Below are 17,496 nucleotides of genomic sequence, written 5' to 3'. Positions count from 1 at the left end.
ATGAGGACTGATCCCAAGGTGTTTATATACGTGTGTGTGTGTGTGTGTGTGTGTGTGTGTGTGTGTGCGCCCAAGACTCACACCACCAGTCAGGCAAGCAGAGAGACAACCACACAGCTTGAGTGCAAAATGTGTGACTGACTCCAGCCCACTGACAATGTTTTCACTCGTTTTCACTCCCTCTGGCGTTCACTCACTTGTTTCAGCCTGCGCTGACTTCCTTTCTTATCCAGAATATTTAATTTGTGCACAATGTGACCAGAATAGTAGTCGTGGAAGTATTTTGTCTGTTTCACCTTAGGGGACTTTTCATCCTGACCTTTACATAGACACATTTTTGGACAGATAACCCCATGTAATGAAATTTTGTCCCTGTGGGAAGATTCATGGTAGATACTGTTGAATTATTTAAGTGGAGAGATCATAGTGCTAAGAGTGTCAATAGTCATATTTCCACATCAATGGGAAGAGAGTGTGCTTGTTCAAGCAATACTGGAATTAAACTCTTCCCTAATTTGCTGCAGATAAAATTGATAAACCTTTCAAAGCGCCAGACTGCCAAAAAATGTTTCCAGGAAAGCAACGTGTTTGACTCGTCTGTATCTGTTCTCCCTGAGCCAGAGGGTGTAGGAATGTAAACGGACAACAGCTCCTGTGGTGTGATCCATCATGCCTCCATATTGTGGGCTGAGGATGGAGCCTTAGAAGTTCCTGGCAAACACCTGAATCGGCCTTTGGAAACGGAGCTCTGTTCTCGTCGGCTCACCATCTTTCATGTAAACACGAGGACAAAATGTTTCAGCGATTCAGCTAATTATCTCCTGAGATATATTTGCTTTGTCAAGGTTTGATTTCGTGCCTTAAATGCACAGTCAGTTTTCTGTCTTCACCGTGTGCCTTCTAAAATGTCGAGGCTCAATTACATTGTCTTTTTTTTTTTTTTTTTTTCCTCATTTGGCTTTGTGAATTTACTCGCTGGACCTGAATCACCGCCAGCGAGCCCTGGCTCCTGCCGCAAACAGCCAAGTTTAAACACTCCACTCATGCTGACATGGTTCACTGCTTGTGTCGAGCCCCAATCAACTTGCAATTCAGTGGAGCTTTTAAAAGGACCCTTATGGCATCCTTCAGGGTCAGACTGATACTGGTTCGCCAGTATCGGGTCGTTAAAACTTTATGTCATAATGACACAGATTGATTAGCTGTTTATCATGTAGCTTTATATTAATCTGTAATTATATTCAATTACTTTTTAATCACAGAATATAAGAGCCATGACTTCCTGGCCTCGAAACCTCAGATCATGAATCTCAGATTCTGCTTTATTTCCCCTTTGTTCCAGTTCCATTCAGATTATATGATGGCCATAAATGATGCAGTACAGGGAGCGTTGCTACACACCTGAGGGGGAAGCAAAGGGCGTGCTTGGTCAACAGGGGGTCCGTCATCACTCTCTCATGACTTTCCTTTCTGACCAAGTGGGCTGGACTAAATACCCCTGTGCAAACTTTAAAAACATTATTTTTTTTTCCATTACTAGCGCTAGATGTGCTGTCTCTGCTGACAGTGATGGGCTTTGAACCCTGCAGGGAGTGGCTAACCTGTCACTGATCAATGAGTGCGTGGTTGCCAGTTCAGAGGCTGCCGTGGTTGACTAGCGCGTTCAACTCCTCAACCTCCCTCCCTCCCACCCTCCCTCTTGCTCTTCATTTGATAACTTAATCCCCTCCTCAACCAACAGGACCCCCCCCCTGCCCCTGAGCTCATGTCTTTGAAGTCTGCTGTGCTGAAGTTGGAAGCAAGTCTATAGCCGTTTGCACTTGTTTGATTAGTAGTAGAGGGAGGAGAGAGTCCACATCCACTTTAATCGATGGAGCAGGCCCCGTACCAAGATGCGGGAGATGATTTCTGGTTCGTGTTGACCTCATGTCCCACAGTTCCGTAAGATCTTACCTTTAAGGTACTTTATAATTTGAACATCCTGCTCCTCCTCCTCGCTCAGTGAACTCTGTTGGGATCTCATGAATTCGTGCTCCTTATCCCAAATTCTGATAAAGCATTTACCAAGTTTTTTCTTGTGCACATTCACTTGCGGGTGAGATTATAGACATTCCTGTCAACCAAGGGTTGACAGGACATGGATGTAAACGGTGTAGGTTTTGCATATGTTTTACGAGGATGGGAATGCATTCAACATGTCTGTTAGACCTAAAGGAAACAGAGAGATTTTGGTTGAATAATACCAACTGCAAACAGAAACTTTACAGGGCACCCAGAACTCTAGACGCCACATTTTTGTCCCTCCGTTTTCAAGTAATTTGGTGGCTGGGTTGTCACTACAGCCCAGTAGCTGACAGGTGCATAACCCTGGTGAAGTCCTCTGTTGTTGTGGCTCTGCCTCGCGGTTTAATGATGAGTCTGAGTCTGAGCTGCCTTTTTTCACATCACTGTTGCATCGAGTGAGCTGTCGTTTGCAAAGCTGGCCTGATTGCATGAATGTTTCCCGACTGGCCTTTGGCCTCTGAAAAGACAAGTCGCTTCTGCCACCAGCGCTTCCACTGACTGCATGTTTTAGAAGAATACATGATTGAAAATGTTTACTCCCCCCCCTCCCCAGTGCAATAACTGATCTGATTGGGTTTTAATGCACCTGGCTACATACATTTGCATATAAACAGGGTAAAATGCCATGATACTCATGGTCACAATTACTCACGAACAATCCATGACATTTCTTTCATACTTCCGCCACGTGCACACCCTATAGGCTAGCTGATCTGATTACCTTTTGGAACAACTTGTGCATAAATTTGCATGTTAGTGAAGAAAAATGGCAGCACATTAGATAATTTAGCTGCCTCTTGTTCGTTAACTGTAATAGTATCAAAAAGCCAAAGGGCTGACTGTTCCTGAAATATAGTCACATGAATGGCTGTTTAATTAAACATTAGATCAGTAGAGCTCTTAAGCCTGTTCTGTCCTGTAAGATTCACCTTTATGCAACTGGCATGAACCTACAGATGTACCCGATTAAGTAAATGTGTTATATAATAGAAAACAAGGGAAAATCATCGTGTTGAAGGTTGTTTTTGTTCCCTTTCACCTGGTGTGTGCATGTTAGTGTCGGCTGAGTTAAGTAAAAGTGTTTTCCTTGGAAAGCACGACAGATGGAGGCATTCAGGTGCATCTTTGTTCTTGTATTTACGCAGAGAAACCGACAAGCACCCAGCGACTGAAAAGTAGCAGCACTTCTCCACCAACTGCTTTCAAATTTCAGCGGAACACAGAAGACAGATGCTAATCTTGGGCTGGTCTGCTGCTGTGTGATTTCTGATGTAATCTTGCTCACTGAGCTGTATCGATTCTGCTCCTCATTCTCTGGGTGGGCTATGACGAGTGGGCTGGAAGTGGAGCACGGCGGGGTGGCGGAGTCGGGGAGAGCCCACAGGAGCTGTCATAGTTTTGTATTATGTAGGTTAATGCTGCTCACAGAAACAATGCAACCCAGAACCACACACACACACACACACACACACTCTCTCTCTCTTTTGATCAGCCCACCATTAGAGGATTTAACACTTACACAGAGAGCACTAACACTGGCTCTGTGGCGCTGACACCACAGATCCCAGAGCTCTTGTGGTTTGACTAAATTGTTCGGAGTCTCCCACACAGATATGAGTCTTCATTTACCTCTTTTTTCTATCTCTCTCTTTAGAAACTGGCTCAGCCATCACCTCCTCCTGCATTGGTCTGGGGAACTCTCTCACACCACCTGCAGGTCAGGCAGGAAAACCTGTTCCAGGTTACAATGGTAAGAAGAATAACGGTTGATCCACGTCCCAGCTACAGTACTCCTGTATGTGTATTTCTGTATTATGTCCTTTAATTGTACTTTCCAGTCGTTATTTTAATCTACATAAGCCAAACTGCTGCCTCTCCATAACAGATGCAGAAAACCCAAAAACCGAAACTTGGCTACTGCTTGTAGTTCCCTGCAGAGTATTTAATGTTTTTGCTCTTCAGGTTTGCCAGTGGATGATGTGCCACCTTTTGAATATGAATTGCATGCTCTTCCCTTTTCACTAGTCACAGTGATTGATGATGACATGCAGGCGGTGAAGCCAAGAACCCTGGGAAATATTGTGGTGAGGTAAGTTCAGAGCCGTGCAAGCGGCTTAGTCATCACTTTACCTTTTCTCCTGTCACTCACACACACAATTAAAATGAGACATAAAAGCGTCTTACTTGGACTCTGATCTTTTAATCGTCATTTTAGTTTAATCACAATAATTCACGGTAGGACAGCTTGTGTCGGACTCAGCAGAGCCTCATGTCTTGTGTTTTTTTTTTTGCCAGGGTTGGATATTAAAACGCGTGTCTGTTTATTTAGATTCCAGGGCTCCAAGAGTGGACTTAATTAAAACCTCCAGTAGTCAACCCTCAGCCTTATCTTTAAGTCTGCTACCTATCAATTATCACTCTCAAGCTCCATTTCCCTTTTCCTTCTAAGTGCTCGTATTAACTCAGTGCCGGGGATTTCCAAGGCATTCACATGTACGGTGCATCTGGGGATAACGACAGGTAGAGCGATATAACCGACAGGAGCAGCTGTGTTACTGTGTTCCTTTTTCAGCAGCCAGAAAGTCTGTGCCCACCCTGTTGTTTGATCAAACGCTACATACCCAGCTTCATAAAATCATTGTGCTGCGCAACAACCTCACTCTCTTTTACATATTGACTGTGTGCCTTAATGTCAAGTCAAAAAAAACTACACATATAAATTATTTTGCAATTGTTGCTTTTGTAGTACAGCTTCTTTTAAGTGTAGCCTTTGTGCATAGGACGTGCTCACCAGTGTGACAAGCTCTGAAAATCAAAAGCAGGCAGCCAAACTTGTATGTAAGTTGCTTAGTTTATGGATTTTTTTTTTCTTTTTTTCTTATGGCTCTAACAGTATTTGAAGAGAGGTGCTGCAGAAAGGAGACTTTTTATCATCCCCTCAGTAGCAAATCAGCACCAGAAGTAAGATTGTCAGTGTGTTTTAAATATTCTTCTCGCCATGAAATGAATCTGTTCAGCGGCACGTTTAGGGTTCAAGCTTGGGAAATGGGATCATCTCGGCCAAGACACTGGTCAAGAAGGGGGAGGGGGGGGGGATTACTCGTAGTGGCTGGATAAACAAAGACCGAGTCTCCCGTCTGCATGTTTAAGGGTGTGTGTGCCAAGGCTCAGTGTGTCAGGCGAGGTGAAGTCTAGCAGAGCCCAGCTGTGTGTCTGTTCTCCACCTTCACCTGTCATTAAGACCGTATCAGGTAAAATGTGATGGAGTGCTCTGAATGCCCCCTGAATTTATAATGATTCAAACCACGAAAGACATTCAAGTAGATTCATTCATTCATTCATTTCACGTAACTGTTGCTTAATGCCATGCTTAATGCAATTTTAGACTCGCCTCTATTATTTTTCGTACTTTAATGCCAGAGGCAAAGGGTCAAAGATTAAGAAAGGAGTAGAGTTAAAGCTTTTTTTTTTTTTTTTGCATACTTTGTCTTTCAGACTACCTTTACCACCTGGTGCAGCACTGTCACTGTGGCAGAACTACGATCTGTTCAAGGAGCTCTACTTCACCAAGTTCCCAGTAAGATGTCTCAGCATTTCCTCCCATTCTGATGTTTATTGAACATGAAATTATTTGCACAACTACAGCATGACAACTGCAACAACAATTGTATTTGTCTGAAATTCTGTTCAGTTCTCCTTTTATGACATTGGATTCCTAATGTACTAGAGCAGATAGTGATAAGTGGTCAAATGTGGCCCTCTAGTGTTGAAATCCTTCATTACAGAGCCACGAGGCCTCATTCCAAGAAAGCCAATAACGACCTCTAATGACACGTTTATATGACACACATTAACTAAAACCACATAGATTCAAATTTAGCAGGATTTTTGCTCCAAATACTACGTCACTGTGATTTCTATTGTAATTCCTTTGTGTTCCCTCATCAGGGTTACTATGACACCATGGATGCAGGTTTTGTGGACCAGGAGGGTTTCCTTTACATTATGTCGCGGTCTGATGATGTCATCAACGTGGCAGGCCACAGGCTGTCTGCTGGAGCATTGGAGGAGGCAAGATGACGATCACAGAGGAGATGACAAAACCTTCCCGACTCTTTTATTTTTGGTATAATCGTGTGTGTAAATGTGTGTTTGTGTAGTCAGTGCTGCTGCACCCTGCAGTGGGAGACTGTGCTGTGGTCGGCCTAGAGGACACTCTGAAGGGTGCTGTTCCCTTGGCCTTGTGTGTGCTCAAAAATGGTGAGGCGTGAACTGTGTTTTGTCACACACACTTTTACTTTTTGACGTCCATGTCCTCTTTTACCATCACGAAGTGAATGAACTTCCAGGCGGTGGTGAAGCCACACTTACTTGTCTTCATCGTGTGCTGTGTGTCTCAGGTGTGCAGAAAAGTGAAGAGGAGATCGTAAAAGAGATGGTGAAGATTGTACGAGACACCATTGGACCAGTAGCTGCCTTCAGGAAAGTGCTTTTTGTCAGAGGATTGCCGAAAACCCGCTCTGGCAAGATCCCTCGCTCCTCTTTAGCTAACCTGGTAAACGGAAAGCCCTACAAGGTATGACACCACTCTTGGGGAAATGTTTTGTGCACTGTTCCCATCACCAATATTTTTTTTTATTTTTTATTTTTTTACTAGTACTGCAGGGTGAAATCGCTGAGGGGAATTATTGTTCGTGCAGAATTTGATTTCTTTTGTCCCCTTTGCAAAGATTTACAGCCACTCAGGAGACAGTAAAGCTCATTTCGCAATTCAGAATTTGAGTAATGACGGCGCATTAGCAGGCCCCGCACTCATTAAATAGCACTGAGGGCTCATATGGGATTTCATCTCTTTATAGTTACTGACTCTGTTTTCTGCTGATCAGGTGCTAAAGGCCTCTAGAGGAAGTGGATGACAAACTGTGGAAACAACACTTCTTCATATAGGGCTTCTGTTTACAGATACAAGGTTGCCGTGGATACAGCCTTAAAGCCCTAAAATGTTTCCAAATTAAGATCTTAGAAATGGCTTTTCATTGTACAGAGAACAATCGTACTGTAAACATAACCGACTTTGCTGATCATTTAATGATTGCTTTAATTAAGTAATTAGTTTTTCCCCCTTCATTTCTTATTGTTAATTAGCTTTGTGATGCTGTGAGGAGAATTACAAAGGGACTATTTTCCTTACAGATCACTCCAACCATAGAGGACCCTGCGGTGTTCGAGGACATTGAGAGGCAGGTAGAAAACGTCTTGAGACCTCGGGGAGCCTGACCTGTTGGATGACGATGAAAACTGAGGTTGGATGAATTTTGGCAACATAGGTGGTGCACTGGGTGCTGCAAATGTTAACTAGAAGTAAACTGAATGATTCTTTTTCTAGGTTGAGCTGTAGGTTAACACTGCTGTCAGTAGGTTTTACTTTCTGGCCTTTTTATATAGTAAGAACAGTGCCGAATCCATGAAACAGGGTTAATGTTTCCCTTTGTAATAATGAAATTTACAGTCTTTTTGTATGTAATCTGAATAATGTAAAACCACACTGCATTATAGGCTTTGCACACATTCATATGTAATGAACCAAGTCAAAGTAGAGCTGCTGTTTATACAAAATGGAGCTTGAGCCATAAACATTTTGAATTACCAATGAAAAATAACAGACAACTCATTCACTGACAGTAGTTTTTTTTATTGACAATGAAAATTTGCTTGCTCACCACTTAGTTTTGACCAAAAGTACAAGAATAAATAAAAAAAATGGACACAAAATAAAATGATTCAATTGTTCGTGCAAATTGAAGATGTAAAAACAAATTAAAAGCGTAAGACTTGTTTGAGTCGTCCATCAGAAATAACTAAAAGACAGATAACAGGGCTGTACAATAGGTCACCCTGGAAACTCTGACAGAAACAAAGAGTTAACAGTTACACCAATGTAAGTCACAGCAAGCAACGGGTTTTTGTCTTTAAAAGTCACCTCACTTCAACATGGTCATATACACTCTACATACACTATGAGCTAAAGCAGTCTGTCTTTCAGTTATTTCCTCTGTTCTGTTCACGTGGTGTCTGAGGGGTCGGGGAGAAGGCCAGCTCGGCTGAGTGTGTAGTTGTCCTTTGTGTTTTAATGTATCGCCTGACAAAACATACAGTACAACAAGTGGCGTGTTCCATGAATGACGTCCCGCTTTTTCGATCTCCGAGTTTTGTGCAACTTCGTGGAGAGCAACGGCGTCTCTTGTTTCATCCGTGGCTACTGAATAGTCCGTTGAGTTGATGCGGTTGTATCAAAGTGCTTGTCATATGTCGTTCCAGTGCTTCGACGTGTCCTCTTTGAATGCTCCTTTTGTGACAGCGAGTCCATAAGAAAGGGTGATGGAGTTTGTTGGTGCCAGAAATGGGGCTCAGAGTGGTTTGGTTTTGTTTTTGTTTTTTTTGTGCACCACTAGAGGGCAGGTTTTCACACAACATCCAGTCTTCCTCTCGTTACGGTGCAGCACAGATTCATCATCATCATCAACATCAGCACAATGAAAAAATAAAACCATATGTACAAAATGATCTAGAGGGCCGGGGTAATATGGAGACAGTTTAAAGAGCAGCATATATTAATCTATGGTCCACTAAATGAGGTGGCAGGGACATTTTTTTGCACAAACTCTGAATATCTTTTTATACATAGATGTGTGTATATATTAAAAAATGGCATATCTATGTACAGATAACCTACACATGTCCTGTAGAAGAAATACACAGTACATTATGCTTCAACAATTTACTGTACATGTAAAAGGTAGAAATGGTGACAACGGGATAGCCTGCAGGACAGTTTAGCACCGGCATCTGGTGCCCACATTATGGGGGCGTGGAGTAGGGTCGGGGAGGGAGGGAGGGAGGGAGGGAGGGGAGGGTCAGAGAGGAGAGCAGGGCTTCTTGGCAGTGCGTGTCATCAGAATAGTTTGTTCCTCGGCAGGTTGGTACATCCAGCAGCTCCCCTCGTTAATCTCCATTCAGAATTGTACCTACAGGGAAACGGAATGAGTAGTTTGTCAGTGAGGTGTTGTGTGGCGTCCTCAGAGTTGGTGAGCTTTTTAAGGAGACAAAAAAAAACTGAATTATAACATGCCAAGGGTATAATTTTAATCCTCCCAGAGTCAATTTAGTACCATAATGGTTGCAGTTCATAGCTTAGGAAGTAGTATTTGTAAAGTAATTGTTGAACCAGCTGTAATTAAAAAGTTTGACCTTCCTCTTCAGCATTCTACCTAAACCTATGACATTAAAGCCTTTGGGTTGTGTTTGACCCACATTTTACTTCTCTGTCTCACATGCAGCTGTCGTCATGTGCCGAGATTTTGTGTAGAACTACAGTAAGTGGCGATTTGGATGTGAAGGCTGCTTAAAAACACAGCAGGGCCGTGACGAAACCCTTCAAGTGTAGATGCAGACGTGCAGCTGTTGTTGACCGGTGTATTTAAAAAGGTACTCAAACCCCCCCCTTAGAAAGGTTTCATGTTTTGTTTACTACATTGAATTAAGAGGATGTAATGTGTTTTGGCTCAAAGATCAACATTTGTCTTGGCACTGTAGTAATGACCGAATACGTGTGGCGTGACAGTGATTAGTGCCGTTCACAGAACTGACAGGACATCTAACACCTAATTTGACTACTTGATAGGCGCCTAGAACAGTTTGACAGAACCGGACCTGTGAGCTTCATACAGTGTGACAGTGTTTTAGACTAATGCTGAAAAGCTGCGTTTGCAGTGAACGAAATGAGGAAGTCAAAGGTGTTTTTTGGGTCGCCTCTATGCAAATCTTGCACTGTATGTATTCGTTTGTGGTGGAAACATCTCGCTGCAGAGGAAAAATATAAAAACTGAATATAAATATAAAAAAGTATAAAAGTGTGTGGAGCAAATATTTAAATAGAATCAGTTTTTGTTTTCTGTGCACATGTTCTGTACCAGAATCCGAACCTTTGCTCTCACTGAACTTTGAACCGTATTCTGTCTGTTTTTCTGCTGTGTGGGAGTACTTATAAAAATAAGCTGATGAAAGCATTAGAAACAGCCCACAGCGTGCTCCATCTGATGCGCAAATTTTTTTGGGTGGGGGGGGGGTGAGGCAAAATTGTGGTTATGAAGGTGCAACTCGCACAAACTTTTCCCCACTGAATCAAACCCCTTCTGCTCTGCTTTTAGTTCCCTTTATCTCCCCCCCTAGCTGTTGTTTTATTTATTTTTCTAAGCCTCCTCTCTTATGATAGCCCTGCAGTCACAGAATTATATCACTTTATTATCGCTCTACTGCGCCTCTAACCTCGGCGTGCATTACATTCTGCAACACTGGTCCAGGACTAAAAACATTTAGATGATGCCGTTTGAGCTAAATGTAGGATTGTTTGACGTTTGGCCACTTGTTGAATTTGGAGAGGGCTGACCTCTAGGTTTTAATGCTAAACAAATCATCCGTCAGATTTAAGTGCAGATTGCTTTTGCATCTGGTTGCCACTTCAGTTGTGAGGAATCTTAGCTACAATAAAAAGGTGCAGAGAGGCAGTGTGGTCAAATCAAAGCAAATTGCACTTTTTTCGCTACACCTGGCAGCACAAAGAAGATAGTTGGAAACGAAACTAGGGCAAGCTCACTTTGTAAACTGTAAAGTCTCACAAGGCCTATTTTTAGGAGCCTTGAACTATCAATCATGGAAGTGAACTTTGTTAAGTAATCTCAGCAAGGCACTGAAGTCCTCATTTGTTTGAAGCAGATTTCTAAAGCTTGGACCATGACTGACTGACTGACTGACTTTTTTTTTTTTTGGAAAGACATAAAAGGGGAGACGTCGGTATGAGACCGTGGCCCGCTGCTTGCTTTGCCGTCTTCTATCACCTCATCACAGCTACCTGGCAAAAACACTGCAGAGGAGCGCCAAGCCGATGAGACAAACGCGCTTATCTTGGGGAAACAATTGGCCCTCTTCTCTTTAATCCAGTATCTGTTTTAAGTACTTCTGAAGAAAGCTGTGTATTTGACAGAGCAAGAGTCTGTGTTGTGTTACATACAGCGTACAGTTTAAGGTCCCTCTCTTCCTCCTCTCAGCAGGAGTAGGTTCTCACCGTGGAGCTGTCCAGCCGCTGCACTGCAGAGGGTCCGACTGTGGGGGAGGGGGGGGGGGGAGACAGCGAGAGCGACAGATCGTTTAAGTGTTAAAGCCTCCTGTTTATCAGATGGACCCAGAGTGAGAAGGAAGCATTCCTCCCCTTGGTCACCACCCCAGACATTAGCCACAAGGTTAGACGTCCTCAACGGTATGAGTGAGATCACAAGCAAAAAACACTTTTCTCACACGACGGACGATTACTTGTAGTGTCACCCTCAAAAGGGAAGCCAAGTATCACACACTCAAAGGAAGTTTTAGTTTTGAGTGGATAACACCAGCAACAAGATTTGAGTGTATTGTGGACGTCACATACCAGGGAGCACAGAGAATAGAGACAGAGGAGCACAGGAAGGCTGTTTTAGTGTCACTGGGAACACCTTGTTAGAGGAGAACACCGGCCAAAATCAGCGCAGTCGGATGATCTACACACCAATCACAACTTGTAAGGACGCAGTTGCCAATACGCTCTGCATCCATTTAAAGAATCAGTTTTCATTGTAACTTGGATCTTGACCTTGGAAAGTAAACTCTATTCAAGGACCACTGACGCTTCATCATGAATGCAAATATTCAAACTGAAGTTGCTCACTTGTCTGAGAATCATGACCAATCTGCTACTTTTACACACTTGTGGTTGGGAAACTGTGGGAAGTAAGTGGACCTTGAGCTGATATCATTCTGTAAAGTTTTAGTAGTTCTGGTCATTGTTCCAATTGGCACTAATAACTCTGAACCTCAGCAAGTTAACTGCTGAGCTCTGGGAACGTGGCGACGTTGCGAGACAGAAGTTGGAGCATTCAGACGATCACACTGGTTTTAATCTGGTTGACTAAAATATTTAGCAAGAAAAGACAAAGACAAGACAATAACATCCAATTTCATCCAAGCAATTACAATTTACCGAGCTACGTCCTGCACTTACATCTGACATTTTGGGTGCACTCACTCTCAGTTTTACCTCCAAAGTGAAGTGGCGTAAATAAATACAACCTGTCAGACTTCGCTGAAACAGTGTCACTGTGTTCCCAGATCTCAGCTAATCGACACCATGGCCAAAACTACAAAAACATGGGCCAAGTTGTAATAACCTACAATTATCCTTTAACGAAAGCCTGTTTCAGCCGGTGTCCTCTTTTAACAGCAGAGAGATGAGGATATGACACAAACTGTCAGTTTGAGCTCTTGAGACATCCAAGACACACTGTTACCTATGTAAACCTCCTGATTCAGGCCAACTTACATAGCACCGCTCAGCCACCTTTTGTTTTGCTGCTTCATTACTGTAACTTCAAGGGTTACAACAGCAAGCATGGGTCCTAATCCATAACTTGACCCCCTAGCTTTTACCACCAGGGTTAGTAAACATGACTATTTTGCAACTCTGCAAAACAACACCCTTGGAGTTGGATATCAGAGATTTGAGAGTAAATCGAGAGAGAGACAGACAGACAGAGAGAGAGGTGAGGGTGAGAGGCCACAAAGAAAAGGAGCGATACAGCAGGACAGTGGTGGGCAGAGACCATGTGAAGAGGAGGGAGTATATATAGAGCAAAAATACACGCAGGGCCAACAAGCCCAGGACCTTCAGAGGGGCATAGCTGACCTTGAAACCAATCCAAATACATGTCGTCAGGACTGTCATCCAGCGCCTCATAGAGGACTGCAGAGCAGCCGTCACAGAGTCAGAGAGAACAAGAGACATGGTCACAACACAGCAAGGAGCAGCAACTCCCGCGCGCAGGTGTGCCGCTTTCATCTACCAGTACAACAGGTGGGTTTAACCTTTGCTTTGTGGCTGCCTCAGAAAGCCACTTCTCAGAAAATGCCAAACAACATATTGCCTTACTGAGATAAATCTGACAATGGGTGAACAGAGGCGTCACATCTGTGCGATAAGGTGCAGGGCCGAGCACTTACCCTCGGGGGGCAGCCTTCGGGAGTGACCAGACGTTGCGGTGAGACGGAATCCAGCAGGGAGCGTCTCTGCGGATCCTGGCATCATACTTATACCGTGAACGTCTCGGGGCGGGAACTGCCTCCTCCACGATGGACCACGGAAATCTTTGTCATCACACTGACGGACAGATAAACATCATCCACATTTTTAGACGAAAATGGTCAAACTTAACCATATAACCAATAGTAAGAACTTATTAATCATGAAGGAACACACTTTCATATTGGTCTGTTGTCGGCGTACTGAAAAAAATAAAATGTTACAGAAACCAGTATCACTGACGGTGCTCAGACATCATTACTTCAGGGCTACAAAACTACAGCCCCCTAATCTGAAGGCCTGATTGTTTGGCACAGAGACCAAGAAGTGTCCCCTAAAAAGGACCACTGCACACAAGTGCACTGCAGATTTGTGCATTGATGTTAACTGTGTTTACCATGTTTATTTTCTGTGGCTAATTTTGGTATACAGTGAAATCTGGGTCACTGTACTGTCAGGGAAAAGCTCAGTTCTTTTGAATAGGATTTCTTCATCTTAAATTAAAACTGGACAAAAATAATTTACACTTGCTGGACATGCAAAAGCCCTCTAATCATGAATAGACGCATGGTAATCACATACTAGATTAAAATTCTCTCAGTCCGAGACCTTTTAAATGCAGAGTTTATTCTTTGAGTGCTTTAATGAAGGGGCAGCTTCATTTAACTGGTCTGATTCGGGAGACAAAATGGAGCCGTGATTTATCATCTTTGTTGTGTTCGACTCGGCTGTGCAAGCTAATGAATTATGTTTACCATCGTGAATGTTAATCAGGCTGGTGAAAGTGCAATTGTTGCGAGCGCTCTGAAATGAGTAACAGGCGTTGTTTGTCATGGCATTTCACCTCACGGCGTTATGAGGTCAGTCTTGTGGGTAGTAGTCGAGCTCACCTCATCCAGTCTCCTGTCTGTGCCCAGCGCCAGCAGATTATTGTACTCTCGCTCCAGAATCTGACGTGCCTGAGGAAAGGGAAAAAAAAAAAACACACACACACAACATTCTGATTTGCACAAGGCCAGCTATTTTTAGTAGAATGGCAACAGAGGCAGCTGACATGTTACGTTATTTGCGCTGCATATCCATTTTACCTGATTATAGATGAGATAAGCAGTGAAAATTCACAGGGCAACCTGCCAGAGTGACAGTTGGCAAATCTGCATGTTCTGATTTAGATTCGACCAGCTTTTTGAAGGCTGATACCAACATACTTCTACTTTTGGACTGAAGCTGGTGACAGATGATATTTCTGTCCGTAATCAGAACCTTTAAATTTGACCTGACAGTGCCAGAAAAAAAAAAAAAAAAACTTGAAAAGATAAAAATTTCCCCTGTCACATTGAGGTCTTTCCATATCCAGTGTGGAAAAGCTATAAAGTGATGTTCAGATTTAGACCAGACATCGCTGACGGACATCTAAACTAAGGCAAATCTAACCATCACCGTTATAACGGTCTGACAAAGGCAAATGTAGGTGTAGCTGGAGTACCTGAGTGTTTTGGTTGGGGATCTGGAGGAGCAGCGCCAGACTGGTGTAGTCAAAGTTGTCATCCAAGGCGACCAGAGCGCCGTGAACGCCGCTCTCCAGCAGGATGTTGGCGTAATCCCTCAGGCCTATGCTCTGCACCCAGCGGATGACCCGCTCGTTACTCCACACCAGTACGTCTGCACAAACACACGTACTGTAGTTAGTCTTCTTAAAAAGCTTAATCTCTTTTTATCCATTTGTAGCATCTGGTTTTGGTTTGTCATGGTGCCTGTTTATTTTTATTTTGGGCGCACTTGCCTCTCATTTCATGCTGGCTGTGCTCCCTGCGTCTCTCCAGCTCCTTCCTGTCATAGTTGAGCTTCTTCAGACACATGATTCCATACTGTAAACTTGTTCTGGCGTCAGGAAATTGCACATGTGATGGGAAACATAAAACATCCAGAACAGAGAGTTACTAAACCTGATCATGAAATACTTTCCATCATAAGAATAAAAACTAATGTATAAAATCTATGACTTGTTCTCTCTGCTGACTGTTACAATGAGGTAGGTGAGGTGAGTCCAGTACCTGTGGAAGCTGTCCACCATTTTGAGGTGCACCCTCAGGTCCTTCTTGGTGAGGTGGTCCAGCATGCGCGCGTCCACCAGGCACTCCATGAAGTAGCTGCGGTACTGAGGTAGTCCTAGACTGGGCAGCCACTCGTTCCCTATCCACTCATGGTTCATGTCGCCATAAGCTAGAGTCTGATGGGAAAGACTTGAGTCAGCGCCTCACAGACGAAACAGATCTTAACGGTCTCTTTTAATGGACACACGTTCATGTTGGCTCTAAAACTGAATCAGCAGCAGGGTTTCCTCTTACCTGTGCCCAGCTGCCCTCTTCAGACTGTGACTTCTGATTGTGAAACAAAGAAAAGAATAAAGTTATCAGGGACTTCTGCAGCTCCCTCCAAAATGTCCCTTAAATGCAACTAGCAAGTAATCCTACACCCAACTGATAACATGGTGCATGCTGAATGAACAAGGGAAATATAAATGAATTTATGCAGTGCCTGTCCTATCATTTAGCAGTTTTAACTGCTACAAAAGTACAAGTCCTGCTAAATATGTTTGTTAACCAAAGGGGACAGTTTGGTTGTAGTGCCTCTCCATCTAAGAGAGAACCAGATGAAGGAAAAAAAAAAAAACAACTCAACCTCTGCTACATTTTAACAAATCTTGAACAAATCACAAGCAGCTTTCAAGACATTGGTCTCCAGGGGGAGTTTTTAGGGGAACTCTTTTTACCCTCAGATGAGGCCTGGTCTGACAGTTTACTTTTTGTTTGGAAATAGGGTACTAATGGGCTAACATGCTGTCCCGAAAAATGGTACAAGATTGGCTTCAGGAGCTACAAAGCTAAAAGCCAGATGGGAGATAAATGACTTTGGTTGTTATGTGAATAATGCATGTTGGTTTTTATCTGGAAAAGGATACGATGGCGGCAGTAGCTTTGGAGTAATGCCTCAGAACGGAGTAATACCATTTAGTAAGAGCGCTGTCTTTCAACTGCCTCCGGTGAAAAAAAATGACACTTTGTATTGCTGTGATATAAAGGTACTGATGGAGTCACAAGCCAGTTATTTAATCCACTAATCAAAATGAGATGACCACAATTTATTACCTTCATTCCATGACACATAATGAAAAACGTCTACCACATGGCCACACACTCGCCCACAGCTTGAAACAGTCTGACAATGAAGTAGAAGGTCAAATCTCACCACACATCAGATTTATTCATTCATTCTACATGAGATAAGAGTCCTTTTGGATACAAATGCTGCATTTCACACTTCATCAGGCTGACTCACTGATGTGCAAACCTGGAGAAGTGAAATGCAATAAATAACTTCAACTTTCTGGTGAGATTTGTGTGGTGTTTTACTCACAGTACTGCAGGAGTAAAACACTTAACTGCAGCAAAAACGGACTCAAACGTTACTGACACAGGCTCCTGCAGCCAAATTCCAGTTTAAAATTAGTTTTGATACAGTAAGAGGTTCACCGAGCAGGAAAGGGGTTAAATGATGCATGCCTTCTCCATTCACAGTCCCTCCGACATCCACTGTTCCACCCAGACACACATGACTGACAGAGAAAGAAGAGGACGACGGTAAAGCACACACGGGGACTGACCGTTTTGGAAGGGGCTGCCATGGTCTCCATCTCCTCATGGGTCACCCATACATTGCCTGACGGCTACAAGGGGAGGAGCCCAAAAGACAGAGCAGCGGCGGGGTTGGTAGTAGAGGTCCGGCAGGAGGGGCAAGCAGTGTTAAAGAAGAAGAGCAGCACCACTGTAAGCCAATAGTGTTATAGCATCACAGTCAGATCCTGAACTGGCCCCAAACCCGCCAGGGGTCAAAGGGCATATGCAGAGGACAAAAACACAACACAGTACAACACAGAACATCCCGGTTTCAGCATACAGTACATGAACAGATAACACAATAACAGGCAGTTGCCATGCACATTAAGGAAGACCAAATTAATTAGTGACAAACACCGACAGACACAAAAGACCATCCCTCTCCATCTGTATTCTACTGGTTAAAGGTTGCTTCACTCAAACGACAAACAGATACTCATCTGTAGTTGCATCTAGACATGCAGACCATTTTGGTTTTATCTGATTTTGAGATACCCACCACCTAGGGCTGCATTTAAGAATGATTTTGATCATCGATTAAGCGGTTGATGATTTTCTCAATTATTCCGATGGTTATTTTGTTGGTTATTGTGG

At 43.3% G+C, this 17,496-nt stretch overlaps 2 protein-coding genes across 2 annotated transcripts in view; one reads left to right on the top strand and one right to left on the bottom strand.

Moving 5' to 3' along the window:
• acss3 (acyl-CoA synthetase short chain family member 3) overlaps positions 1 to 7,478 on the top strand; it is a 35,140-nt gene extending 27,662 nt beyond the window's left edge. The window contains exons 10-16 of the mRNA XM_070853450.1: positions 3,719 to 3,814; positions 4,090 to 4,153; positions 5,560 to 5,641; positions 6,013 to 6,135; positions 6,225 to 6,324; positions 6,465 to 6,640; positions 7,258 to 7,478. Of these exons, the coding sequence (XP_070709551.1) occupies positions 3,719 to 3,814; positions 4,090 to 4,153; positions 5,560 to 5,641; positions 6,013 to 6,135; positions 6,225 to 6,324; positions 6,465 to 6,640; positions 7,258 to 7,341 (725 nt within the window). The 3' untranslated portion in view covers positions 7,342 to 7,478. The remainder of the gene's footprint in view (positions 1 to 3,718; positions 3,815 to 4,089; positions 4,154 to 5,559; positions 5,642 to 6,012; positions 6,136 to 6,224; positions 6,325 to 6,464; positions 6,641 to 7,257) is intronic.
• Positions 7,479 to 11,164: 3,686 nt separating this feature from the next.
• The window catches only part of ppfia2 (PTPRF interacting protein alpha 2), a 136,392-nt gene continuing 130,060 nt past the window's right edge, over positions 11,165 to 17,496 (bottom strand). The window contains exons 23-31 of the mRNA XM_070853448.1: positions 16,890 to 16,952; positions 15,574 to 15,606; positions 15,280 to 15,455; positions 15,009 to 15,106; positions 14,712 to 14,887; positions 14,116 to 14,184; positions 13,147 to 13,303; positions 12,833 to 12,889; positions 11,165 to 11,223 (exon numbers count right to left, since the gene is read on the bottom strand). Of these exons, the coding sequence (XP_070709549.1) occupies positions 11,165 to 11,223; positions 12,833 to 12,889; positions 13,147 to 13,303; positions 14,116 to 14,184; positions 14,712 to 14,887; positions 15,009 to 15,106; positions 15,280 to 15,455; positions 15,574 to 15,606; positions 16,890 to 16,952 (888 nt within the window). The remainder of the gene's footprint in view (positions 11,224 to 12,832; positions 12,890 to 13,146; positions 13,304 to 14,115; positions 14,185 to 14,711; positions 14,888 to 15,008; positions 15,107 to 15,279; positions 15,456 to 15,573; positions 15,607 to 16,889; positions 16,953 to 17,496) is intronic.

The sequence above is a fragment of the Pempheris klunzingeri genome, chromosome 22 (genome assembly GCF_042242105.1).
Source record: "Pempheris klunzingeri isolate RE-2024b chromosome 22, fPemKlu1.hap1, whole genome shotgun sequence".
Taxonomy (NCBI): domain Eukaryota; kingdom Metazoa; phylum Chordata; class Actinopteri; order Acropomatiformes; family Pempheridae; genus Pempheris; species Pempheris klunzingeri.
This window is presented reverse-complemented; position numbering and strand designations above follow the sequence as displayed.